Genomic DNA, 27,418 nt, shown 5'->3' on the forward strand with positions numbered 1-27,418 from the left:
TCTGTCAGAAGGGAGCTCTTGCTGCAAACCACACTCAGGATGAACAGGCAATAATGCTGTACATGCAAATCAATGTTTATCCACCTGTGTGTGTGTGTGAGGCTGAGCACAATGCAGTTTTATTGCATGTGAGGGCTGGGGAGCAGGCTGGAGGCACAGCACGTCCATGCTTTAGCTGCAGGAGCAGCACACCTTGTCAAACTGGGCTGTCCTCAGCAGCTCATCCCATAACCCAGCAGGTCAGGGGGAAGCTTCCAGAGGTGAGCAGTGTTTGATCAGCTGTGTTGGAGTGTCCAGGTCAAGTGTTTGGTGAGCACATGATGAAATGTTGGAACAAAATTCTCCCCTTGGAAGGTGATGCTGCCTGATTTTCATTAAGCAGTCACCAGAGTGGGTGTTCAAAATTCAGAACTAACTGTTGTTTCACTTTTCCTGTAGTGTTAAATCAAAAAGGGACTTCCCAGGAGCAGGAGAACAAACCTTGCTCTCCAGCTTCCTATTTGTTTTAACAAATGGAAGACAAAAAACCTCTAAATTTGATGTCTTCATCAAATGCTGGATTATTTCAGCTAAAGCTTATTTCTGTTCAGAATCTATATATTTGCAGTATATGCCATGCTGCTGGTAGGGTTGTGTTGAAGCCAAAGGCACTGAAAGATGATCAAATAATTTTCCCAGTGTAACTCTAGGTTTAGAATTCAGCTTTTTGTGAGTTCATAACTGTCTGAAGTTTGCTGTAGACAGCACAGATGAGAAGCTGGTCTTGCAAATAGTGGTAAAGTTTCCTTAGGGTTTGGAAACTTTGTACAAAGTACCACACAAAGCACAAAATTAAAAGCACATAATTAATCACTTCAGCAGCTCCTGCTCTGTACAGCCACAACTCAAGCTGTCCATTGTTGCCACATCATTTGAGTGCATGAAGCCCCTTTATTTCTGATTTAAAGGTCTAAGAACAGTAATTTGATTGTCTCAAAAATCTCTTAATGCCTTAACAATGAAAAAGGACCTGCATATTTTCCTTCTGAAATGTAATTGTCTGCAGGCACGAGTCACACTTTGTGTCTGACCAGTGGTTATAAGGATGATGCCTTGCAGGGCTTTGCAGCACATCTATAATCACCAGCAGTATTTTTGTGCTGTGTTTTTGGTGTGAGGGCTATTTTTGCAGGAGGAATGAAGCTATTTGCCATCAGAATTTTTCCCTTATGCAGTGAAAAATAAATGTCAGTATTGCATATCGTAATTTCATACTTGTCTCAGAATAATTATTTAACAGAATGCAGAATTTTCACAGTTAAGAGGTTTGAAAATTAAATGCTACGTGGTTTCTGGCCTGCAACCTAGTACCCCAGGAATCTGATGAAATGTGGTTTTTTGGGATGTATGCTGTCAATAGATGTTTTGCTCATATGTTTCACTGGGGCTTTTATTTTCTCAGGAAAATAGTGACACTAGCACATCCATAAATGAATTTCATTTAGTTTTCAGGTAAGGAGAGCAGTGCCTGCAGTTGTGTCTTTATGGATAAGGAAGAGTGTAAAGATTGATGGCATTGTAGACAATAGTCCTTGCTCCCATAATTTAATGATAAGCTGAGTATCTGTAAGGGACCATGCATAGGGAGGAAACTTAAACACCTGATTTTATGTTTTGTAATATTTCTATTGAATTTTTAATATGATAAAAATGATGTTTTGGTTTTGTTTAGAAATAAACACAGGTGATGTGGCAAACAAAAACCCCTTTTAATAGCGTGCAGCAGCACACAACAAGCTGCACTACAGTTTAAGTTTTGTCAGGATTTCTATCCTGGATCCAATTTTCAGAATTATTGTCAGCTCTGCAAGTCTTCTTCATTCTGAAACTTGTCAAGGTGTTTCTCTGCCAAGAACTTACTGTTGTCTTTTTCAGCTCGAGTGTATCTGGTTCCTTAATTTCTAGGATTTTATTAGTTGCTGTAATACCAGTGCGAGTGCTGAAGTGATTTTTCTGCAGGTTGTGTGTGCAAAATACCGATGGTTAATATCCAGTGAGATGTGTTATCTGTTTAGTTCAAGCCCACTTTGTGGTGAAAGGGATTGTAATGCTTATCCTGGCAGGTGGGTCAGTGCCCAGGGAAGGGGAAGTGTCCTGGGGAAGGCACGGTGCAGGATTTGCTGCAGAACTTTGCCAGTTGTGCTAATCTGGAGCTGTGTATTGTATCTGCTCCTTTGTGGGGCTGATCTCTGGGCTGTGCTGCCGAGCAGGGAATCACACAGCGATGTTCCCATGAATGGAGGGGAGGATTAGACCAAAACCCCATTATCTGGCCAGGCCTCGGGAGGTTCGGAGTGACAGATCTCCTGCCTCCACTGGAGCTGCTTGCCACCCAGAGGAGTGCAAGGATCATTTATGTCAGAGGCTTTTTGTTGGAGAGCTTCCAAAGAAAGCAGTGGGAATGGTGTGGATTACTGTCTTCTGTGTCATTAAAAATAATCTGGAAAACTGATCCCTTCCTTGCCCCGTCCATGAATTGTAGCACCCGAGTTTGGGTGTATAACACTTGCCATGAGCCATTTGGAATGTGTTAACTGTGGAACTCCTTAAATACTATTTTTTCTTAGGCCACTCTAATGGTGTAGTTAAAGGAGGTAATGTTTCCCTGATTTGTTTATTTCACTTTGGTTTTGGGTCATAGTGGACATAATGTCAGCTCCTCCCCAGCCACTGACTGGTGTCCAGACATGGCCATTGTTAACGGGGAGAGGATTTATTCACACAGCATCTTTTCCTTCATCTTGGAGTTGTACTTTGCAGGAAGTGTCTTTCAGCCACCTACTCAAGCACTGTGAAACAAAACCTTCAGCTTCTGTTTGTATTCAGTTGCCTCACAATTGAGCTGAGGGATGCTTTGGAAGTTTACCCAGCTGAACTGCCCAAATGCAGAGTGAGTTCTAAAAACCATCTCACACAGCCCTGGACTGTGCTCCAGCCCTTGCCTGGAATCTGTGCAAGTCCTTGGTGGGTCAAGGTCTGGATAGTGTGAACAGAGTCATCTTTTTATAGAAAAAACAGTTGTGTTACGTGTTGCCTTTGTTATGCACAGGCAATATTTTGGGTCCTTTTAATCACATTACTGCTGAAAGCTGTAATACCTGTTACTGCATTCATATTGCAGATTTCATGTAACCATTGATGTTCCTGTTCAGGACAGTGTTAGTCCTGTGACTGAGATTTCAGGTGCCTGCCATTAACCTCAAGTTCTTTCTCTCCCCTGCCCCCTTTTTAGAGGCGTTTGAGTCTTTGCTTCGCTTTGCCGAAAACCGCACGAGTTCCCTGTTTGAGACAGCTTACAGACCTATGGCAAAAGAAGCAGCAGAGCCTGTTAAGGAGCTTTTTACAGACATCTCTCTCTACATTCTGGGCGCAGAGACCACAGTGGAAAGTGCAGTACTGCGCTTCTTTGACAGTCTCTTTCCTCTGGTGTACAGCCGGCTAATAAACCCAGGAATTACAGATCTGTCAGAGGACTATACGGAGTGTCTGCGGCTTACAAGGCAAGACATCAATCCTTTTGGACACTATTCTAAAAACATGGTTACAGAGCTGTCAAAATCTCTTTGGGCCAGCAGGATGCTGAGCCAGGCCCTGAGCCTGGGCATTGAAGTGATAAACACTACAGAGCACGCGGCTGTGAGCAGGGAGTGCAGCAGAGCCCTGGTGAGGATGCAGTACTGCCCGCACTGCCAGGGGCTGACGCTCATCAGGCCCTGCGTGGGATATTGTCTCAATGTCATGAGGGGCTGCCTGGCCAGCGTGGCAGAGCTGGATGCACAGTGGAGGGAGTTCATCTCCACGCTGGAATATCTGACTAATGAAATGGCTGCCTCCCACGAGCTGGAGGTTGCTCTGGCGGGGATCTGGAGCTCCATCAACGAGGCCATCCTGCACGCGCAGCTGAACGGACCGCAGCTCTCCGCTACAGTAAGTGCTCTCTAATTATTTGCTGTTCCCATCTATCAGTTTCCTCCTTCGCTGGATAAACATTTAAACAAGTTGGTGTTGTCTTTGCAGCAGTTTTTAGTCTTTAACTAGATCTTCAATAATCCATGTTTAATAATCCATGCAGACTTTACAGACAATTATGATGGGGTTCAGTGGAGTCTGCTTTGAAATTAAAGAGATGGGGGGATTTGTTTCTTTAGAAGGAGCCTGGTAAAGCAGAGGGCTCTGCCTTGTCTCCACAGTTCTCTACACAAACATTTGGGGTCTATGATACCACATATCTATGAAGTGTTATCGTGGCATGTCGTGGGAACATGTGGGGACATCCCACAGGATTTGGTATAAGGGGCTAGAAAAGTGAACTTTTAAATACAGGCAAAAGAATTAACTTTCACAATTTTACAGTCCCTTTACTTTTGTGTCGACCCAGACATCAGGAAGGTGGCACAGGTTTGTAATAAGTACACCTATCATACAGAAGTTGTGAAAGGAGAGTGAAAAAATCCAAACGTATTTGGCAGCATTTACATAAGTAAAGGATAAAAATACGCTTGAAGTGGAAACAGCTTTGTGAGTGGTGTAGATTAAGGGGAAAGAATTAGGATGGTAGAACTGTCACATAAATTATAGCAGCATATGACTGGCAGGTGTTCTCTCAAGGTGTTGAAGATTAGGCTAGAAATTACTGAAATGATTAATGATGCAGCTGACTACATCTGTATGAAGTTAATACAACTGTCAGTGGAAAAAAATGTAGCAGTGTGGCCTTAAGTAGGGTATAAAGACTAATCTAAAAAATACAGATAGATCTGCCTGTCTTGAAAGTAAAGGAATTCTTGGAGAGAACAGAGATGGAAATGCACAAATTTAAATATGTAATTTCTGTCTTTCTAAAAAAATCAAGGTTTTTTTATAGGAGAAAAATGCTTCTGTGTTTGCAACCTTCCAAAATCCCTGATATTGCAGCTCCCTTCACTGTAGAACACCTGACAGAGCCATGCTTAGTCAGTATCATACATAAATTATTAAAAAAATACAACCACTTTTTGTAATCTAATAGAATTTCACTTGGTATTTTAGCTAAAACTCAGTTCCTATTGCCACAATTTTCCTTTCTTTCTCATGAATGGCAGACTTGCTGGTTCATCTGGCATCCAAAGAGAAACATGGAAAACCTCTGAGTTTTTTCAGGTTCTGGAGTAGTGGCCAGTGGGCCCTGGAGCCTGCATGTGCTGCAGCTCTGCATGGTGCTAAAGTCTGGCTGGTGGTGTCAAAATGTGCCCCCTGGAGGAGTGTTAAACTTAGAACATGTCATGAACAATGCTCCTGCATCTGCCCCTATTTTCACCCAAAAGTTGTTTTTATATGAGTTTTTTATATAAAAGGGAACCAGAAATCACAGCACACTATTACTATTATAATATTATATTAATTATAATTATTAATTATATTGATTATACTATTGTATATTGGTTTTATCTGACTATAGATGGATACCTCTAAAATCACTGTGGAGCTTCATTGCTGATTACATGGACAGAGTGCTAAAACATAACTCTGCATTGCCTTTATCAGCCTTATAATTACCATGCCCTTGCTTAGCTTACTGAGGGGTAAAATTCATGATCCAGGTGAATATTGGATAATTATGGATGAACTCAGTGAGTGTATTGCTTTTAGGTGATTTGGAAGTAGAATTCTCTCTAAAGTGTCATTCAGGCTCAGGATTCTCTTTAAATATTATTCAAATAATTTTATTTGGGGCCTTCTTAGTTCCCTAGCAATACCTTTAAACATTTGCCTTCTTCCATTTGGAATAAGTTCAGAAAATGCTGTTGTGTTTGAAATTCCATTAATTCTTTTTTTCCCTGAAGTTATCTTTGCTTTCTGTGACTGGCAGAATCTCCATGTGCAGAAGAAGGTTGTGTGTTCTAGGGGCTGCTCAGTAGGATGGTGAAGGAGGTTTGAAAATAAAAGCTGTGCCTCAGTGTGTATTACCTTCAATCCTTTCAGTTGTCTGCAGAGTAAGATGATATTTGGCAGACAGAACGTTTTTCACTATTTGAACAAGCACTCATCTGATCCTGGTTTAAATCTTTCCTGATTAGTTAGAGAGGATAACTATTATTTAGAAAATTGAGCCTAATTGAGCTGTATTTTCTTCTCTGAAGAAATGGAAAGGAGTTCAATGCTCAGGTTCAGGATTTCCTGCTGGAGATGGCTTCTGGGAATCCAGCCTGTGATTCCCAATTACACTGGGGCCATTTGGTTTGTACCCAAGGTATTTACTGTTGGTTTTACTTACGGGATTCTTTATTTTCCCCAGAAAAGATCCCTTCTCTTTTCCTTTCCTAAGTGTTTGGAGAGCTTTTTTTGCTGGTGCTCTGCACTCTCCAGCTTCTGCAATAGTGGAAATGTTCAGCTTAGGTACAGTTTCCATTACATATGCAGTAATTGGTTTCATTTGATTATAATGGAAAACTCATCCAGGAAAGCAGAGCACTCCTAGTAATCTTCATTTATCCCGAGGCAGCCTTAATTAATGCGCCTGCCCTTTTAGGAAACATTTTACATTTTTAATAGACAATATGACTAAAAATTAGGGTTCTTTTTTTTTCTTGTTGCCTGCCTGGATGATAATGAATAATGGAAGGTTAGATTATATTTTCTTTAAAATGGGGAAGGGGTGAAATAAACCAATAAAGCACTTAGGATACTTTGCTCAAATGAGGTGCAGTCAATTGATATTAAATCTAAAACTAAAAATCCTATTTGTATGAGGCGTGCATAACTTCAGGAGAGTGGCCTCTGCTGATCTGGTCCATTACAGCCAGGAGAATTGCCTGATTTGCTGGGATAGCAAGTGTGAAAGGTCACCTTTAAGATATTGGTAATGTCTCCTCAGATTCCTGGGGAATGTGCCATGCCATTTGTTCAATGATGCTGGCTTGCATCCAGCTTACTTAACCTAATGCAGGCCAGCCCCGCTCTGCAGCACCAGCAATCATCATCATTGCTTTCATCTGCTCAATCTAATTGTCCTTCCTCCTGCTAGCAGCCCTTCCTTATCATTTCCCTCTTGCTTTATTTCTTTTTCTGTCGTTGTGTTTTAAAGCTGGCCTCCTTTCTCGTGCGTTCAGTTCCTGGATTGCTGTACAAACTCTGTACTTAGGCATCCTTCCTGATGTCAATTTTATTTTGTATTCAAAGTGAAAGGAAACAGCTCTCAAGTGAAATAGAGGAGCAGGAGGAGAGTTGTGAAATGTGAGTGGCTGCTGGCACTTCAGGCAGGTGGATCAGCAGGGGAGATAACATGTCCTGCTATGGACCTCGTGGTTGGGTTCTTCTCCCCTTGAACTGAAGCTGATGAGAGGGAGGCTGTTTTTTCTCTCTTGTTCAGACTTGGTTGTTTATTCTTCTCTTATCAGCCTTACATGGATACAGGGTACAAGGAGCTACGTGCACTAAGATAGAAAGACACAAAATGGCTAACAAGGATTTTCTTCAAGGTCTTTTATATGTCCATTTACCCAATTAACAAGTGCCAAGTAAATTATTTTTCTTAGTGACCCAATGACCCAACACCTGTGTGCTGCACTGCAGCATTCTCTATCCAATCACCTACTGCTACCCAAAAACCTCTAGGAGAAGATGAAGAAGAAAGAAGAAGGACAAGAGACAACACCTGAAATCCTCCATCTTGTCTTCTGTTCTCTAAACTAGTTTAAACTCCAAACTTTTAACTTTTTCACCCAGTGACATAAGAAACTTTCTAATTTACACATTTACACTCCTAGCTTTTCTATTTAACCTTAACAGTTGTTTTCAGGGTGTTCTATGAAATTCAGAGCTTTCTTGGATGTCAGAGGCAGGTATCAGAGATAAGGGCACACTCTCTGTGCCTCTGACTCCAGCAGTAACAAACCCTGCCCACACTCCTGGAGCCAAATCCCAGTGAGGTGTTCCCATCACATAAGGGACTTAGAGCCCTGCTCCAGCAGGTCATGTTTGGGGATGGGGGTTGGAAACAGAGTAAGAGGTGAGGAAGATTTCTGTTGGATCAGAAATGACTGGAATCTGACCAGTCCCAGCAGGTCCAGGTCTGAGTGCTTCCCTTTGGCCCTTCAGTGAGGTTTGGCATCCTGCCCCAGTGGCGCTGCTGCTTCTGCCAGCGCCCATCATCTGTGGGATGGGTTTCCTGCTGGACCAGTGGGCACTCGTGGGGTGCTGCCCTGCTCAGGCACAGATTCCCTTTAGCTTTGCTTTTCATGGTTCCAGAGATTGCCCTCGCCTGTCTCTGCAGCAGAATCCCTTTGCCTGCCTGCCCTCGTGGTGGGAAATGCAAAGGGACGTGTGTTAGCAGGATATTTGGGATGTGGGAAGGGAGGTGTTTCTCTCTGTTCTTGCTGCAAGGAGTTCATGAGCATAAAGTATTTATCTGTTTCAGTGGCTGAAAAAGCATTAAATGAGGAGAATGTAAAACGCCACAGACCTGATATTTTCAGAATGGATAATTGTTAGGCAAGAGCAAAGTCCAACATATTGTGTTTTGTGATTTGAGGAGTAATGAAAGCAAAAGCTAATAAAAGGCTTGATAGGGACTATAAAACCAAGATATGATCAGAGATTAAGCATTAGGAGAAAGCAGAAAGCCTCAAGGCAAGTTAATTTCTTGGAGACAAGCTCACCAATTAATGTGATATAAAAAGCAATAGAAGAATAAACTTGAGGAAGAAGAGTGCAGATAGAGGCAGGAAAAATACAGAAAGGGAGGGATGTTTAAGGTGCAAGATGCATGGAATTGCAGGAGTGTCAAGAGGCACAGAAATAATGTTTGTGATCAAAATTGGATCAAAATCAATGACAACCTTTCTACAAGTCGTGAAGACATCAAGGAGAAAGATGGATAATACTGAGAAAAGATCCTCTAAATACCACCTGTATTTTAGGGTCTGGTTTCAGGTTGTAATGAAGGAGACTCTCTGATGCCTATTTTTGGCAGATCATTTAAGTATTGTTTCTTTGTTTAAGTTTGGCTCAGAAGAAATGCAAGAAAGGCAGGAGAAGGTGAAAGCTTCTAGCAAGGACTTGCCCTTGCTGACAGAGAAAACACAAAGGAGTTTGGCTTTCCATGCCTGTCCAGCCACTTGTGCTGTGGCCCTTTGCAGTTCAGGGTATCACTGGGACCTGGGAGGCAAATTACATAGAATTAGCAGCAAATTAGAGCTTAGGGGAGTTGAAAATAAATAAATAAAAAAGACCAAAAATACATGTAGATAGATGGTTGCTCTTGGTTGATCAGTGTCTTCCCATCAGTGGGTTTAAATGTTGCATTGAACCAAAACAGATGATCCCTGCTGAAAAGCAGCATACAGGACCTTTGCACTCAACAGGCAAGCTATATAAATGTTGTCTTGATTCAGTTTAAGGATAGAAGGGGGGATTTGCCTGTGGAAGAACATACTTGGTGTATCCTGGAATGCCTCTGTTACTGCAGTGGCCTCGAGCCAGAATTTACAGGGGAGGAGCCTTTGGGAAAACAAATATAAAATCTTATTATAAATTTTCTGGTAAAAATTCAGCAGTGTCTGGAAGGCTTACAAAAAATAATTCAGGTGTCTTAAATTATAAGGAATGCAGAAAAAAAAAAAAAGATAAGATCTGTTAAATGGTCACCTTTAGGGAAAGAAAAGCTTAGAGAAAAGAGTGCCAAATTTGCAGCAGCGGGAGGTTGATGCACAGTAACCTTACAAATTTGAAAAGGAAGTGGCAGTACTATGAACAAAATAACTTTGTGCTGAGTGAGTTCACAGCAACAAAGAGTTTCTGCCAGCCAGTAATGAACTACTTGATTAATGACATTGAATGTTATCATAAAACACTCCTGGAGCCTTTGGAGAACACTCAGAGCTGAACTCAGGTGCTTCCTTCCTGCAAGTTTTCCAATTCAAATGATCAACACCAGCTGTCAATAAGTATGAAAAGTGTACTTAGCAGAGGTTAAAGCAGTATATTCAATTCCTTGTGGTTAGATTGCAGAAAACAACCATAAAAAAAGGACAGGGAAAATGATGTTATTTTAAATGACATTTTGCTTTTTCTAAGCACTTAGCAGGAAATCTCCTCTGAAAACAGAAACTGGAGGAGTCCTCAGCTGTGATGAGGTTTCTGTTAAATATCTCCAAGCAGCCCTGTCTCATTTAGCAGCACTTCTTGCAGTCCTTGCATATTTGGTTCTCATGAACCCAGGTTATGTGAATGTGCATCAGGTTCAAATCCTTCGTGAATCTCAGGGCAGGAAGAGACTTTTTAAAATCCAGGGGAATTGCTCCAAGGGCACACCTTGCAGTGACCTATTTCTGTGGGAAAGGGAAGAGGATGCCTTTCACCATGGTGTGAAATGTGCAAAAATAAATCTGCATTAAATTTTTAGTTTATTTTTCTTGGGCTTTATACTCATTAAGATACTGCTCTCATCTTATGGTCAGTCATGGGTGAATTTTTAAAAAGCAGCAATGGAGCTTTATCTTTGGAATCGACTGAATTTCATGGAGTGTAAGCATCTAATTCTTGTAGTCAGCTTTGGAAGTCTTGCCACGTGCAATTTGCTTGATTTAAAAGCATTTTGACACTTGAGTACTGTAGAAGTATTTCTGGAAATAATAATCTAAATTGTTTAATGCATTTGCCTTATTTCCATCTGTTACAGAAGTCCTCTGGAGAATTAGAGCTCATGTAGCCTTGAACAGCTCCCTGAGGGGATACAAGGAGCTTTTTTGGATACATGGCCCCTGTTGGATAATGACAGTTCTCTTCCATGCAGGTGTTTGATGCCACAGAGTAGCCTGATTTCCTGGTGGGAAGGATCATCTCATCTGCAGCGATGGAACTGCTTGAAATGAAGTAGTTATGTCAAAATGGAGTAGGCTAAATGGAAATACAAATTTCCAAAAATCTATTATCAAGTGGAGCGGGAATACAGAAACACCACGTAATTACAATTGCGTTAGTTGTGAGAATATTTGCTGGCTCTTATCCAGCTGTCATGTTGTTTGACTAAACTTGTAGCTAAGAATTTGATTTGACATAAATTGTGCAGCCTTAAGTTGCTTTTCTGGAGGTGATGATGCATTTGCATGGATGTGTCTGTTCAGCCCCAAAGGCTTCCTTCACAAGGCACATCTTTGCTCCCAACTGGCTGCTGACTTGCTGATAGTGCTTAACCACACTATTAATGAGTCATTAGTTTGTATAAGATAAAAAGCTCTTTTCTGCCTGGTGGAGGAGTATTCAAGTTCTACTTTTCATTCCCTGAATCTTGGATTTTGTGTAAATATGTAGCCTAAAAGATCGATGTTAAACATTGATATCAATGGAATTGATGGATGTAGCTTTTTACCTGCTTTTGATCTGAGACCAGCATTATCTGTGATTAACCATTTGTGGTTAATTACTGTGATTAAGGTTTTGGGAATGACAGTGACTATTTGTCCTCTTTACAATCAAGATTTGCTGAAGTGTTTGTGGAAGATATGTCAGGTATTTGTGTGTGTTTGTGGGGTCCCAGAAGCGCTGTTAGGTGAGTGTTTTCTGGAGACATGCACGCTGCTTCAAAGCAGATGAAATTGTGCATAATTTGGGTGTTTCTTCTCCATTGCTAATGAATGCTGTAGGGCCAGATGTGGAGAGTAAGGACAGCAGGTTAATGATAAGGCCAAGAAATAGCAGCCTGCTTTCAGAACAAGAGGCCTAAACAGTGCTGTAAAAAATGAATTTTAAAATACTAATTATGGATACTCCCTGTGTTTAGATAAAATAATTCAGTGGCAATAAGTCCCTCAACTGTACATTTTATTACTTCTTTAATGTTCAGGCTTAAAAACAATGATAGCACATTGATGTTACTTCTAAATGCATCCTTAAAAGTGTGTGATGGAGCAGGTGTCCCTGCCCATTGCAGGGCTGCTCAGTGGGCTGTGGTGTTCAGTCTGGACCAACACAAGCATCCACAAGCACTTGTGCACACACTGGCACAGCTCACTGCTTTTCCTCACACCTTCAAAGCTGTGTCTTTCCTAGCATGGGGAATCCACTCATTTTTGTTTATTAAGAATGAGCTCATGAGTTCTGCTTGAGTTTAGTTTTTCTCAGGGCTGTGTATCAGTGTGATACAGCCACTTTTTCTCAAAACAGCTGCTTTGCTTCACTTTGTTTTACAAACCGAGGCTCTGGAATTTTTCAGCACCACCTTATGGCTCCTAGAGAATTAGATCCTGGGAACTCTAGCAGCAAGTATAATTAAAAATAAACCCCAGAGTGACGAGCTGTGTTCAGTGTGGTGAGAATGGTGCAGATTTTCCCCCAAAGTTGAAATGCTTCACGGTAACGTGTGTGTCCTGTTTGACTTTAGCTGGGTGCTGCAGGAGAGGAGGATGTGCCCAAGGCAGGAGATGAGCTCCAGAACACAAGGGCTGTCAGAGCCATAATCATAAACCTGCCAAGAGAGCACAGTTGTAATTTCCCAGAGCCAGGGCTGTCACTGAGCACTCTCTATCTTCCCTGGAATATGACTCTGGTGTCAGCGCTTCACCATTATTAGAGATGAAAGATGAAGGACGTAAATATGGTAAGAGTCCAGGATTTTGCTTGAAGCACAGCACTGAGCAAGGCAATCAGTGGTTGGGATAATATTTATGGAAATGATGATACTCGGGATGACAGATGATGTGCTTGGTGTTTCAACCAGAGTTGTGTACACTTTATTCATTGTTTCAACTTCTTTCTTTTTTATTCTATGCACTTATTGTAAGCCTCCCCAGATTATGGAAGTCATCTGCTGAAATTGAGTGTTATTTTCTATTATGAAATCAATTTAAAGTACAAAAGAGAAATTAGATGTGCAGGTTCTTTTTACAAACCTGACTTTCCATATTGTGGTTTGTTAAATATGATGGATTTTGTAGCTGCATTGCTTTAGAATTTTGGCACTTCCGTTTGTTGTGGTTAATTTTTGGTCTTATAAATTAACAAGGCATGGAACAATGAAGTTGGAGTGTTGCTGGGTTGGGGTCCAGTCCCTGGTAAAAAATGCAGCTCAAGCATATTGGCAGCGAGGCTGCTTGTTATTCATTGTGAGGTGTCTGGCTATGGGAGTGTTAGATGTTTGACAGCATTGAATAGATTCCAGTCAGCCATACAAACTACCTCCACTGAAGTGGAAAGGACCATAAAATTGTTTTAGCAACAGCTAATTCTCCTGAGTCTTTTAAGGCTTTTTTCCCCTTATTTTTTTCTTTAACCATTTGGTTGCCAGTAGAGGATTTGCCAATTTAAATAATAAATGTTCTCAGATTAATTTCATTTTTAAGATAGTTAAGAAAGCTTTTAATTGATTTTTCACTCAGCATAGTTTAGATTTTGGGGAAAAAAATAACAAAAACCCCGAACAAACACCAACCAATGTACCTTGACCAGTGTTACAATTGTTGAATAGAAAAACTGAACTCTAAAGTAACTTTTAGCACTTTTTTTTCTATCAGTAACTTTCAGTCCTGTTTTTATCAACAAGGCATTTGGGAGCTAATCTGTTAACTTGTAGGTCTTTTGTTTCATGTCCCTGCTCACGTCTTAGGTGCTGCAGTGCCATAAAAGTGCTGCAGGTTCTTTTACCAACAGCTTGGGGCGTTGTCTTTTCAATCTCCAGCTGAAGATATGTGTCAATTCTGTCTTCACTTGGAATTCCTTTGACTTTTTTAGCTCCTAAGCAGCTTAGTCTGTGGATTTAGTGTGTGAAAGAACATAAAAATGTGTTCTTACCTGTCAAATATTTGATATCACTAGTGCTGGCTGCCTCACAGTGTGGCACTGCTCAGCCATGAGCTGTAGGCATCCAGCAGCTCTGGATTGAACCAAGGGAAGATGGAGAATGAGGAGGTCCTCAGCTCTTACAGCTTCACTGAAGGGACTTCCAGGAACCTGGGGATAATGTTCAGTTTTTCCATTTGTCCTGAGTTCAAGGCTTCAACCAGCTGACCATAGATGGGCCATGAGATTAGAGTGAAAAGCCAGTTGGCTCTCTCTTCACTTTCTGCCCCAAAAGATGCTGCCTCTTGTGAAGATCTCTGTCTTGTACAGTGGGAAAAATAACATATTTCATCCAGCTGAGCACAAACTTTCATTTTCCTCACCTGTTTCCCAGTAATTATTCAGTTAGGTTAACAGTAGTTGGAAAAATTGAGAAAAAAATCACTATTAGCAGCATTTGGTGTTACAGTAGAAATGCTGTAGTGCTTCCTGGCTGTGCTGGGGAGGCACTGGGCAGCAGCAGAAACACATGGTGCTGCACTGGCTCAGGGCTAAAATGGTCAGATTTGGGATAAACCTGAGCCACAGCTTGGAAACAGGAGCCTGGTGGCTCATTGGGTGTGTGCCCTTCTGTGGCAGATGAAGTAAAAGTTCCCTGATAATTTTGTTGTGCTTCTCTAGGATTTTTGTAGTGAAACTTTATTTATTTTTTATTCTTCTAAATACAAAACCTTCACTGAGTTTTCCTCTAGGCCACATGACTTTATAAAACAGAGAAGTTGGCACACTTTGTATAAGGGAAGATGGAACTATAAATGGTAATTATTGAATTTCTTGTACCTGCATTTAGAGAAGACCTGCCTTTTCAATACTTGAAGCCTAGAGAGAGATGTGGCTTTCCTAAGGTTGCACCAAATGCTTTCTGCAGCCAGAGGACCAAGCAGAACAAGTGTCTGCCCTGACCAGCTTAAGGGGACTCTTCTCAGAGCAAAATCTGCCATTTATATAGAAAGATACACAAATTTTGTTATCTGTGACATCAAGCATGTGTTGGTTTATATGTCACTAGCTGCAGACATATAGTATATTTCATATACTATAAAATACCTGACTTTTCAAGTCAGGACAGGGCCTGAGCATTCTGACAGCTGTGTTACATCTGAGCTTCTGACAGGCACCAGCAAAACTTCCAAAGGTTTTTTTTTTTACTATGCTAAGAGCCTGTGTCTCCATACCTGAAGTGTATATTGGTGCCTCTAATCTCAGTTTCTTTGCAAACCTGCTCTGCACTATCCCCTGTAGTTGTTTTCTGGGAGATCAAACAGTTTTAATCCTCTCTCATGAAATTGTGTTGCTTTTATTGCAGACCCATAGCTCATGAGCTTGTGAGCCATGGCAACAGGTGAATCCTCATTTTCCCAGAGCTGGGCCTCGATGTTGCAGAGTTCCCTAGAAGGCATTTACTAGGAAATATTAATAAGGAGTGGAGGATAGGGAAAAGAGAAAAAATGTAATAATTCCCAGACTGTTTCAAGGATGAGGAGGGCAGTTTGGAGGATGAGCCCTGGGGTGCTGGACTGGCAGGAGGCAGCAATGGGTGATGGGGTGTGCAGGAAGAGGATGGAGGGACAGGTTGAACAGGAGATTCCTGCCCATCACTGTGCCCTTACAGAAGGATCTTTGCTCACGTGGGATCACAGTGGAAGTACTCAAAGATGTGCCCCTATTTGAGAGCTCTGTTGCCTCTTTTCAGGGAGATGTCCATGCTTTGTCCCCTGTTTCCTTTCTTTGTCAGTACTTCTAACAAAAAACTTCACTTAGTGAGACTGTTTTGACTCACTGCTAGGCTTGATGTATGGAGTTTACCCCTGGTTCTCATTCCTGATATGCTCTCTATATTGTAATTATGTGCTTCCCCCCTTTTTTTCTAGTGAGTGTGACACAGATGGGAATTTGGGGAGAAAGAGCTCAGACTTGAGGAATACATCTTTTAGGGAACAGAAGATTGCAGGAGGAAGTTAAACAACACAAATTCTCAAGAGTCCTTCATCATCTTTCATAAAGGGAAAGCCTTTATTTGAGACAGGAGTTTGTCATTTATGTTTCTGAACTGCTGGGCACTGGCAGAAGGGGAGAGAGGCACATGCAAAGAACTGAAACAGTGATGTGAGGTAACAGAAAAATTACACTTTTTATAGTTAGAATGAGAGAGGCTTTGAGACAATCTTGTTTGTGTAAAGAGAAAAAAGGGCTAACCCAGGAGAAAGAGATGTAGAAGAATATGGAGGCAAAGCAGTACGAAAGGAATGTAAGAAATCGAGACAAAAGAGATGGAAAAAGCTAGAAAAACAATTAGGAACACACATACCTCCCATATTTGAAGAGTCTGGAATGCTGATGAGGACTAATCAACACCAGTAGTGTCTGTCTCTTTAATTGGTTCTGTGGCCTTTACAAAAAAGACACTTTGTGTTTTGCTGGGTTTTTTTGTGAGATATGTGATGCAATACTCTGCAAGCTTCAATCATTAAGTATATATAATTATAGTGTATATATATTGTATATATATATATATAATTACATATAGTATATATAATCTGTACTTGTCTAAGCTTGCCCAGGATATGCCCTCAGCTGTGGGGCTTCATCCTTGATGGGATGATGAAGTCAGCTTCTTGCAGGATTTGAGCAGCTCCATTGGTAGACTGAATTTTAACATGAATTTAATCCTTCATGATGACTAGTTCTGAACTGAGATTTATCATGATCTGACAGTAAAAAAGAATGGCTTGTTCATTATAGTTAACTATGAAAATAGTTAACTATAATAGTTAACTGTGTTATCAGTCCATGGCTCTATTACTTTTACTGAAACTACATGTAGTTATCCAGATTTACAACTCATAAGATGTGATACACTTTAAAAAGTCCTTTTGTGTTCCTCCCCAGTGCATGTGAACCCATGAAAATGTTTCATCACTTCTTTGCAGTATTCTGTAGTATAAATACCATTTTTTGACATCAGCCTCCAAAGAAGTTGTCTTTGTCCCATCATTACTTTGTGCACTAATGGCTGAGTGAGGCTTGCAGTACTCGCTTGTCATTGCAAAGTCTGAGTGTCCCAGTTTTCCTTGTGTACATTGTCTTTTTGTAAAGTGCTTTATGAAAGGTTACAGACAGAACAAGGAAGTCTGTGCCTCCCTGGTTTGCTGCCAAAGACCTCATGACCATTTTGCTTTGGAGCATCTAAATTTTCTTGAGCCGAGCTATAAGACAGGAAATTATTTTCCATTTTTGATCTATTTTTTTGGTTTTTTCACATTTCTTAAATTTCTGGGGAAAATTTCTCAAGGAAGTACACTTGCTTGAACAGCAGAAAGGAAAAATAAATTAAATTTTCTGGGATTTCATAGCCTTCAAAACATTATAGCCTTGCAGGGTTTGTGGGATAGAGCCCAGTCCTGTTCTGTTCCCTTCCTGACCTTCTTCAGCCTTGTCCCACCCAGCCATTGCCACCACCTGGGGAAAGAGAGATGAATTTCCCACAAGTTCCTGAACCCAAACTATCTCTTGCTTTGTTTTTTGAAGCTGATTATCTTTGGGTATAAAAGTTTAGGGTTATGTTAGGGTCATTTCTCACCAACACATTGGTCATGATTAGGAAAATAATCTCTCTTTTTGAGTGATTTGAGTGGTTTTGCTCAAGTGTTTGCTTCTGAAGTCTTTTTCCAAGTACTCCCTTGTTTCTCTTTCTCTTTCATCTTAGAGTTTTAGATTTTTAAAATACACAGAGAAAAATTATGTACTGAAAGCATAAATGATCCAACGCTGTGTTACTTGGACTTGGCATTATTGAATTTACTTTTTCATCTACATGCTGTGTGTTCTTTCCCAGATTGAATGGGAGAGCCTCACTTTCACTTATCCCTCTGCTGCTTTGCTTGTCCCTTGCAGAGTTTGGGACTAATAAGTTGAGCATATTTCATATAGCTGCCTTTTCAGCAGAAAGTGCCTTCAACATATATGGCAATCAGGCCACTGTACTTGAGGTTAACCCCCAGCCCTCTCTGAGCTCAATCCTGAAAAATAAACAAAACTCTGGGAAAAGAGGTTTACTTGGCAGAAGGATTGAGCTAACATTATGGATATAAAAACACAGGGCTCAGTTCTGCAAGAAGCTGAGCATTCTGGCCCCAGTCCCATGAAGCACTTAAGCACAGGCTTCGTTTTCAAGTGAGTAGGAGATTGAGTGGCAGCTGGAAAAGGCTGAGCTCCTAATCCCTGACCCTACGTGTGCAGCAGGGCTTGGATTGCTCGCTCAGCTGTGCCCCAGCCAGGGCTGCTCCTCCTCTCCCAGGTGGGGTGGATGGAAGCTCCCAGGTGGGATGGATGGCAGCTCCCAGGTGGGATGGGTGGAACCTCCCAGGATGGTGGGATGGAAGCTCCCAGGTGGGATGGAAGCTCTCAGGATGGATGGAAGCTCCCAGGTGGGGTGGATGAGAGCTCCCAGGATGGTGGGATGGAAGCTCCCAGGATGATGGCAGCTCCCAGGTGGGATGGAAGCTCCCAGGTGGGAATGGTGGAAGCTCCCAGGATGGGTGGAAGCTCCCAGGATGGGTGGAAGCTCCCAGGATGGATGGAAGCTCCCAGGATGGGTGGAAGCTCCCAGGACAATGGCAGCTCCCAGGTGGGGATGGATGGAAGCTCCCAGGTGGGATGGAAGCTCCCAGGTGGGGATGGATGGCAGCTCCCAGGATGATGGCAGCTCCCAGGATAGATGACAGCTCCCAGGATGGTGGGATGGAAGCTCCCAGGTGGGGTGGATGGCAGCTCCCAGGTGGGGATGGTGGAAGCTCCCAGGATGATGGCAGCTCCCAGGTGGGATGACAGCTCCCAGGATGGATGGAAGCTCCCAGGTGGGATGGATGAGAGCTCCCAGGATGATGGCAGCTCCCAGGTGGGATGGATGGCAGCTCCCAGGTGGGGATGGTGGAAGCTCCCAGGATGATGGCAGCTCCCAGGATGATGGCAGCTCCCAGGTGACAGCACTGGGGTTCCTGGGAATGGACACCTGGGCAGGTGTCAGGTGATGCTGGCAGAGCCTGGTGCTGGCACAGCGAGGGCAGAGCTGCAGAGCTCACCCATCTCCCTTGAGAGGAGAGGAAGGAACACTGTGGAAACGTTCCCTTACACCTGACAAGAAGTTCCCAGCACGCAGTGAATTCCCAGCTGTGCTGGGAGGGCTTTGTGCCCAGCCTGTCCCGTTTTTCCTGCAGGCTCAGGAGCTGTGCAGGAGGAACAGACAGAATCAAAGGGGCTCCTCTGCGAGGGGAGAGGAGCGAGCAGAGGGCTGATCTGTCACTCAGCTGTCACCATCCTGGCATTTTCATGATGAATTAGGCTCTCTAGATGCTTTGTGGCTTGGCTAACAAAGAGATTTTTTTTCTTTACCAGATTTCCCAGTGCTACCCCTACAGTAAATGATTTTACTGAGATGATTTTTTTAATACTTTGAAAATGTAACACGCAGCATTGAATGGAAAGAGAAACCATAAACACTTACAATTTTATCATGTGCTTTTTCTTTGGTTTAAGATTGTGATAAAGCTGCATTCTTGATACATCCCCAGTGTCTGCTTCATAAGGTTTTGTAATTTTATATGCTTTCTATTTTTGTGTCTTTTTCCTTCAGAGCCCGTGTTGGTTTTTTGCATTGCAGTGTACTTGTGTGTGTGTTTTATGGTTTTATATCCATTTATGATGTTTGGTGAGCAAGCACTAATATTTTTTGTGTGTGTGGTGTAAGTTACAGGTACTTATTTCTTAAGAATATTGTTTTTCTATAAAGTGAAGTGGGTACTGTAGGCATCAATCTTTCTTTGCTCTCCTTAGTGTGTTTATGTGTATCACTCGTGCTGTTATGATCTTTCTTCTTTCTGAAACTGATTTGCTGTCTGAATCTGGCTATTCTGATGGCACTGATAACTAAAGGAAATTGGTCTTCTGGTTTTTAATTTTTGAACCCTGGTATAAATTGGAGTTACAGTATGAGATGGCATTCTCTTTATTTTTACATTGATGAGCATTCACAACGTGGAGGTGACAAATTTGAGCCCACACATTCCTGTGTTCTGCAAAAAGTCCTGATTGGCTTTCCACAAAACCATCAAACTCCCTTATTTTGAACCAGCTTGGAAGTGAATTGCCTAAAAGGCACCAAGGCTTCAAAAGTATATATATATATATATATATATTTTAGGTGGCTACTGATGGCAGAAAGTTGCAGAGAAAATAAATGGAACAAAAGGTTAGTTCTGATTCGATAGACATGGCTGGCATTGCAAGCAGCCTTACCTCCCACACCGCATAGCAATGAGCAGGGAGCCTGCTGAGAAAGTTCAAACTGCACAAGATTATCCTTTCACAAATAAATTCTTTTAACAGGCCCCTGTTGAAAAGGGTAAGATTATACCTCTGAGGAGAAGTATCTCTCTGAAGAAGTGCTTGTGCCACTTACAGCTTTTGGAAACTCTTAAATCTTTTTGAGTAAAAGTAACAAACTTTTCTTCCTTTAATAAGACACTCATTTTCTGTCAAGAACAGTCCTATTAATTGTGAATTACTCAGGGACCTAATATTCTTTGGAGGAAAGAAAATACTGAGATTTGCATAGCAAAATATTCCCTTTTTATTGCTGTGCTTTTTCAGTGCCTGAAAGTTTCTTCAGCTTCCAAGTCCCAACACATTTTTATATTTCAGCTCATTTTCTGGTTATGAGTGTGCTCTTTGCATTCTTTTGACACGAAGCATTGAGTTACAGTGCCATCCACATTCAAAATCATGGACTGGCAATATCCACATGCAGGTTGTCACAGTAGCTTGTTCTCTACTCCAGTGTAAATACAGAAGCTCTCTAAATATCCTGAACATAGGCAAGGTCATATTCATAAAATTTATTTTAGGAAATTTGCTTAAATGCAGGTATTTTAATCTGTTTCAAACACATCATCTAAAGAAATCAGCAAGGCTTAAGTGTGACAGTGATGATGATGATACACCCAATGTGTATGTATTGAATTTAAGTGCAAATCTGGAAATTGATTTAATGTTATTTACAACTTATTAAACTTAAATTAGGTCCCAGTTCTGCTCCAGGTAATGAATCAAGAGTGAAGTATGGTGAACCCCAGTGGTAGGAGCCACAGTGAATGTGTTTTTTGGGATATTTTGGTGAGGTGACATCAAAATACATATTTTTATGTTTGATGTTTGTGACTTTTCTAAATTTGCTTGTGCAAAATAGATGTTACATCCATTTACTTGAGGCCATTGAACTTCTAGGAACGTGCAGATATTTTAAGAGAAAACAAGGCCCTCTTATATTTAAAAATCAGAACTAACAATTTTAGTTTTCTGCAATTTTTCATCTTTTTTGTCAAGAAAAACAAAATGTTTCCAATAAAACATGCTGACATGCTTGGTATTGTGCTCTTGAACATTATTTTTTTTACTGGAAATTGTCTTGCTCGCTGTTTTAATAAAATTCACAGTCTTTTGATTCCGAGGTCAGTTTCTTGACAACCTTGACATTATTTAGGTTTTAATTAGTAAACAGATTCTGATACTGACATGTGAATAAAACACCCATGATAAACCATGGGAAAACATGGAAAAATGACCAAGAAAATAGGATTTTCTGTGGCATTTCAGCTGAGCTGTATGATCTCTGTGTGCTTGCAAGGGTTGGAAGGGAGATTGTGTCTGTCAGATGTTACAGCCATCACTGGGACTGAGCTCTGGTGTTTTGTTACATGAAGATTTTGTTGGATGTGGTGAAAGCAGCGCTGTCCTGCCCCTCTGGAAAACTGCAATTTCTCGTGAGTTGCAGGGAGGGAATACTTTGACCACCGTATAAGAGCCTGCGTGCTGCTAAATATTACTTAGCAAACCTCTGGTCCTTCTACAAACATCACTCCAGCCTTCCAGTTTGCACTTTTTTGTGTTTCCTTATGGAAGGACAATGGAGCAGGAATATAGGACATGATGGTTTGAGGTTTGATTAGAGGGATGGAGCATCTCTCCTGGTGAAAGGCTCAGAGAATTGGGATTGTTCAGCCTGGAGAAGAGAAGGCTGCAGCTTAGGAAAGGCTGCAGCAGAGCTCTGTTGCCTGAGCTGCTCTCTTCCAAAGGCATGGAGCATCCCAAAAGCAATTAGTTTATATCTTAAATTAATATAAAACTTATCAGAGATGATGTCTTTATGCTGTGAGCTGCACAGCCTAGCAAGACTGAAAATTTGAGTGTGATCCTTTGTTAACTAAGTTGGGTTAATGTTTATTTATTTGGCTGGTTTTTGTTTTAATCTCCTTCTCTTGTGCTTATTTATTTGGTTGGTTTTTGTTTTAATCTCCTTCTCTTGTGTTTGTTTATTTATTTGGTTGGTTTTTGTTTTTATCTCTTTCTCTCACAGTTTAGTTCTTCCTAAATTCAAGATTTTACTTTGGTCCAGGGATGGATGATCACTCTGCTAATTCTTGGTTATCCCTGTGACTGTGGTCTGCCATTCTTTGTGCTTGCAAGGGGTCTTAAAGAAATTAGAAATTTAGATGTAAAATATTGTAATTGTTAGGATAAAACCTCCCTGTTGGTCTCATGAGACCCCACTTGGAAGGCTGCACCCACCTGGTCTGGGGTTCCCAGCACAGGAAGGACATTGGCCTCTTGGAGCAATTCTAGAATAGGCTGCTGGGATTATTGGAGGGATGGAGCATCTCTCCTGTGGAGAGGCTCAGAGAATTGGGATTGTTCAGCCTGGAGAAGAGGAGGCTTCAGGGTGACCTCATTGTGGCCTTCCAGTGCTTGGAGGGAGCCGCAGGAAAGCTGGAGAGGGACTTTTTACAAGAGCCTGCAGTGACAGGACAAGGAGAAATGGCTTCAAACTGACAGAAAGTAACTTTAGATTGGGTATTGGGAAAATTCCTCCCCTGTGAGGGTGGAGAGGCCCTGGCACAGGTTGCCCAGAGAAGCTGTGGATGCCCCACCCCTGGAAATGTCCCAGGCCAGGCTGGATGGGGCTTGGAGCAGCCTGGGCTGGTGGAAGGTGTCCCTGCCCATGGCAGGGGGTTGGAACAAGATGATTTTGAAGATCTCTTCCAACCCAAAGCATTCATGGCTTTGTGACACTCGTGGAGCTGGGCCTTGTGGCAGTCAGAGCCAGCGCATCCTTCAACAAGTCACGGAGCCAGAGGGAAGGTCGAGGAATGAAATTCATGCTTGATGGGTCAGGAAAGAGTAATCTGAAATTCTGGAGTTCTATCAGCTGAAGACACTTGGGATTGTGAGGAGACAGGCAGCTTTTGGAGCTGCAGGATTCACTCCTGAGGATTATGAACAAATAAAGCTCCATTTCTTCCCTTGTCCTCTGTGTGCCATGGCCATCATGGCCAACTTGATGCATAACTGGCTTACACAAAACCATTGAGAATTATTCCTGCAAAAACCAATGAAAGCTTATCTCTGTGCTGGGAGGCATTTTCAGCAGTGTAGCATGTGGGCTGTATTGGGGTTTGGTTTTGATTTTTTTCCCCAGAATGCATGGAAATCTTTTCCTACTGTCTCCATTTGATGGCATTTCAGATTTATGGATGGATTCAAAAAAATATCTTCTGGTGTTTAGGTATAGTTAATATTGCATTATTTTGGCAATGTTTAAGTGCTTTCAGGTTTTAAGCTAAAGGAAACATCTGGCTTTTCTCTCTAAATTGTTTTCTGAGATATGCACATGCTACAAGGAGATTAAAACAAAGTGAGAAAGGTTTTTATAAGAATGGGATGTGGGTTGTTTTTTAGGATATCCAGATTTTAAAGGTAAATTAATATGTGACAGAAAACTGCTTTTTGGCTACTGTGAAATTAATTTTTCAAATTCTTGCTGTCATCCTACCAAGTAGAAAGGAAACAATGCATACACATGGTTTATAGTTTTATCAACAAAACCATGGCAAGTCTGAAAGTTACTCAATTCACAGTGCTGCAGAACACTTTGTGTTTTGTATCTCTCTTGAATTTCCATGGAATCTGGTCAATTTGGGAACAGGGGGTTCAGATTTCCAAATAAATGGTATTTCAAAGTTTATTTGATTAGGGCATTTCCAGTGTGACATGGATATCTTTTGTTTGATAATTCAGTCACAAGTGGAAGTGAATTCTATACATCTTGTTAATTTTGCCCTCTGGCTTGCTGTGCTGGAATAAATCTTTCTTATATGTTTAATAATAGAAGTAATTTCTTCTCCTGTGTGTCTCTCTCTCCTATATTGTTCCCCTGTTTCTTAAGCAGAAAAAAAATATTGTTTTGATGGAACAATTCTTTTTTTCATACAGGAAAACTCCACTTAGGAATCCATCTTGTTTTATGCTTCAGATTAACTCTTAGGAAAGTCAATTAGCTCTCCATCTTTTTGCCATATGATTATTTGACTTTGAGGGTTGCCATCAGAGCAGTAGGGGGAATTTCATGAACTTTAACAATGCCTGCATTTCTCTTAGGCCTTGTTGCACACAGAATTGCAGCTACCAGAGTGAATAAATTTATTTGGTGCTGTAATCCTTCACCAGTGGAAGTAGCAGTGGTTCTGAGTCAGGCAAACATCTATAAAATTAGATTGGCTTAACTGAGTGCCAGCAGTAGCTACTGTGCTGTGTTTTGTACTGGAGTTGAATATACAGAATGCCAGTGAAGTTTTAAAAATCTACAAGCAAACAGCCAAAAGCAGCACATGTTCAGATGAGGAATTTGGTCATGCATGTTTTCCAGCAGCTGTTTTTATTTTAGGTTTAATTTAAAATACATTCCGCTTAATTCCATGTTCAGAATCATCAAAGCCTACCAAAAATCCTCAGATTTTGTTTCACAGAGATCATTATCAAGTTCTGAGCAATTGTATGTTTATTACTTTCATATTTTGCATTTCTGGGGTTTCATGTACTACCCAAGGGCATGGTCTAACTCAAAGAATAACAGGAATCAGCATGCTTTTCATTTACCCTTTTTCATTATTACAGGCATTCTATATTAAGACCTGTTTTAGTAACAAGCCAGTTTTACTTTTTAACCTCCCATGTATTTTATTAGGTTGCTGAGTTTTTAATTTTTTATTTTTTAATGGTTATGAAAAGAAAGGGAGTTTGGTCTTGACTCCCATTCATGCTGTTGCAGACTGACAACTTTATATAAAGGCAGCAAAAAATACCTGCTACAAGCACTGCCCTCCCATCCCAAATTACATTTGTTATATTAAGTAATCTCAAACCAAGACTTCTGAGATTTGGGCTCCAGGAGACACTGAAACATCTGGAATTCAGGAGAGTTTTCTCTCCCTCATTGTTCAGTACTGTCTCATTATGGTGATGAGTTCTGTCATGTCTGGTCTTACCAATCAGAAAAAGTCAGGACTAACAATTTATGAGTTTTTACTTAGGGAAACAAATATCAGCCTGCTGTTTGCTGCTGGTTGATAAACTGTGGCTGAAGGGTTTGGGTCAGCTGCTTGCTGTAGTCTAGTTGTTAACTCCATTTATCCTGGATGCACATTGAATAGTGAAAGTGGTGGTGTTTACAGGACTCTCAGGATGCTTTCAGCAGATTTTAATAACCAGTTCCAATTAGTAAAAAACCAGGCCAAACTGGGCCCCAAGTGTACAAGATTTTACAAGTAAGTGTCTTGCCTATGTCTAATCATGTTGCCTTGCAAAAGTCTAAAACTGAAAATGAAATTGTAACTATGGTTGGTTATGTGGTAATTAACTGAATATATATGTATATATTCCTCAGCTTTAATTTTTATTCTGCAACCAGATAATTACTTTTATTCTCACTGCTCTTGCTTCAAGAACTTGCTCCTAAATAAGACCTTCAGTTCTATCTTGGTAGATGCTGAAAATTTAGCATTTGGCTGATTTATTGGCTACATTTGGGAGAATGCAGGATCTGCAAGATCAAAACATTGCTGGATACTTCTAAGGGATTTTTATAGTCATCCTGCCTAAATGAGGAGGGCAGAGGATGAAAGCTGAGGGAGCTGTGAGGATGGAATAACTGCTCTGCTGGTTTGCAGTGATCATCTGCAAATGGTGATTTAGTTGGAGACATCCCTGAGGATGCTGTAAAGAAGGCAAGGTTGAGCTCTCCAAAACTGTCACTTCACAGGGAAATTACTTAAGAAATGAGAATTCCTGTTGGAGCTGTGGGTGCAGCAGTGGGAGCATTGTGCTGTGCCTGTCTGAGGGGCAGGGCTGGTGCCCTACAGCTCTGGCTGTGTTCCTGCTGCCACCCACCCTGAGTGCAGCTCACTGCTTGCAGAGAGATGCCTTCAAACTAAGCCACTGAAACACTCAAGTGCTTTCTCTAATTCTTTTGTTTTACATTGTTGTGGGCCAGCTCTTTGAGCTCAGTGTCTCCTGGCACACGTATTGAAAGGACCAGTGGCTTAATTTAGCTTCAGTTTGAGCTGGTAGTGCTCAAGAGGCTGGGGGAAAAGGGAAATTAATCTGTTCTGCTGCACTGGAGGAAATAAAGAAATAGAAGTTATTAATGAAAAATCTGGTGCGTGTTTTGGAAAGCAGATGAGCACAGACCGCATAGCTGAGATCAACTGCTTCCAGTTCCTGTGTTGGGCAAGTGAAAGAGTGAATGAAACAAGTTTGCGTATTCAGGGCACTTTAATTACAGCCTCAAACAATCCCTTGGGTTGCAGTGGTGACTGCCAAGAGCTGTTGCTGTGCTGGGCTGCTGGGTGGTCCTGGGCATGAGCTGGAAGCACCATGCCTGGATTGTCTGTGCATTCAGCTCTGCAGGGCAGCCTCGGACCCGCTGGGATGTTTGTGAGACTGCAGCTTTTGAGATCTGCAGCCCAAACCCACAAGTTAGAGACAGACAAGTGTCTAAACATGCAGGCAGTTTGCCAAAGCTGTGGAACTCAGAATGTGATTTAATTGTCCAAGAAGTAAATTGGCTGTCAGGAGTTGGTCAGTTCCAAGCCTGCCTACGTGGTTTTTTCTCAGATTTGTTAATCTCGCTGCTTTAGCATCCTTGTCTGAGAAATGGGGATAAGAAGGCAAAGTTCCTGCCTGCCTCGAGGTGAGGGCTGTGAGATGGGAAGGGTGCAGTGTTGATAAATGCCTCTCAAGACTGGAAGTGATCAGAGCACTTCCCAGAAGTGTAGTGGTCTCATGGAGCAAGGAGTTGTCCTGGGAATGCTGTGCTATGGTGTTTGCTAGGCAGACAAGTTTTGGCAGGGAACTTTCACCGTGCTTTTAGATAGTGTTTTGTTTAATTGTTTTAAAATTATTGTTCATGAGCTGTCTGAATTCAGCTAAGTTATTTTCCCTTCTGCAGTTCAGATTTCTTTTTTTTCTCTTTGGAAGTGCTTAGAATCGGTATTGAATAATATCAATTTGACTACACCAAACTCCCATCAGTCTTGGGAGTTCTCTTGCCTCCAATTTTTATCTGATATTTTATCATGATGCAGTGGCCTAAACACTCAGTGTGCTGTGAGGGGAAGCTCCATGTGCCTTCCAGAGGTGGGAGACAAAAGCAGTGAATCTTCATCCTCCATTGTTGACT

At 41.5% G+C, this 27,418-nt stretch overlaps 1 protein-coding gene across 2 annotated transcripts in view; it reads left to right on the top strand.

Annotated features, from left to right (window-relative positions):
- LOC131581708 (glypican-5-like) overlaps nucleotides 1–27,418 on the top strand; it is a 341,002-nt gene that overhangs the window by 77,514 nt on the left and 236,070 nt on the right. For both annotated transcript variants that reach the window (XM_058844270.1, XM_058844269.1), the window contains exon 3: nucleotides 3,272–3,966. In XM_058844270.1, the coding sequence (XP_058700253.1) occupies nucleotides 3,272–3,966 (695 nt within the window). The remainder of the gene's footprint in view (nucleotides 1–3,271; nucleotides 3,967–27,418) is intronic.

Source organism: Poecile atricapillus, chromosome 8 (genome assembly GCF_030490865.1).
Source record: "Poecile atricapillus isolate bPoeAtr1 chromosome 8, bPoeAtr1.hap1, whole genome shotgun sequence".
In the NCBI taxonomy this organism is placed as follows: Eukaryota; Metazoa; Chordata; class Aves; order Passeriformes; family Paridae; genus Poecile; species Poecile atricapillus.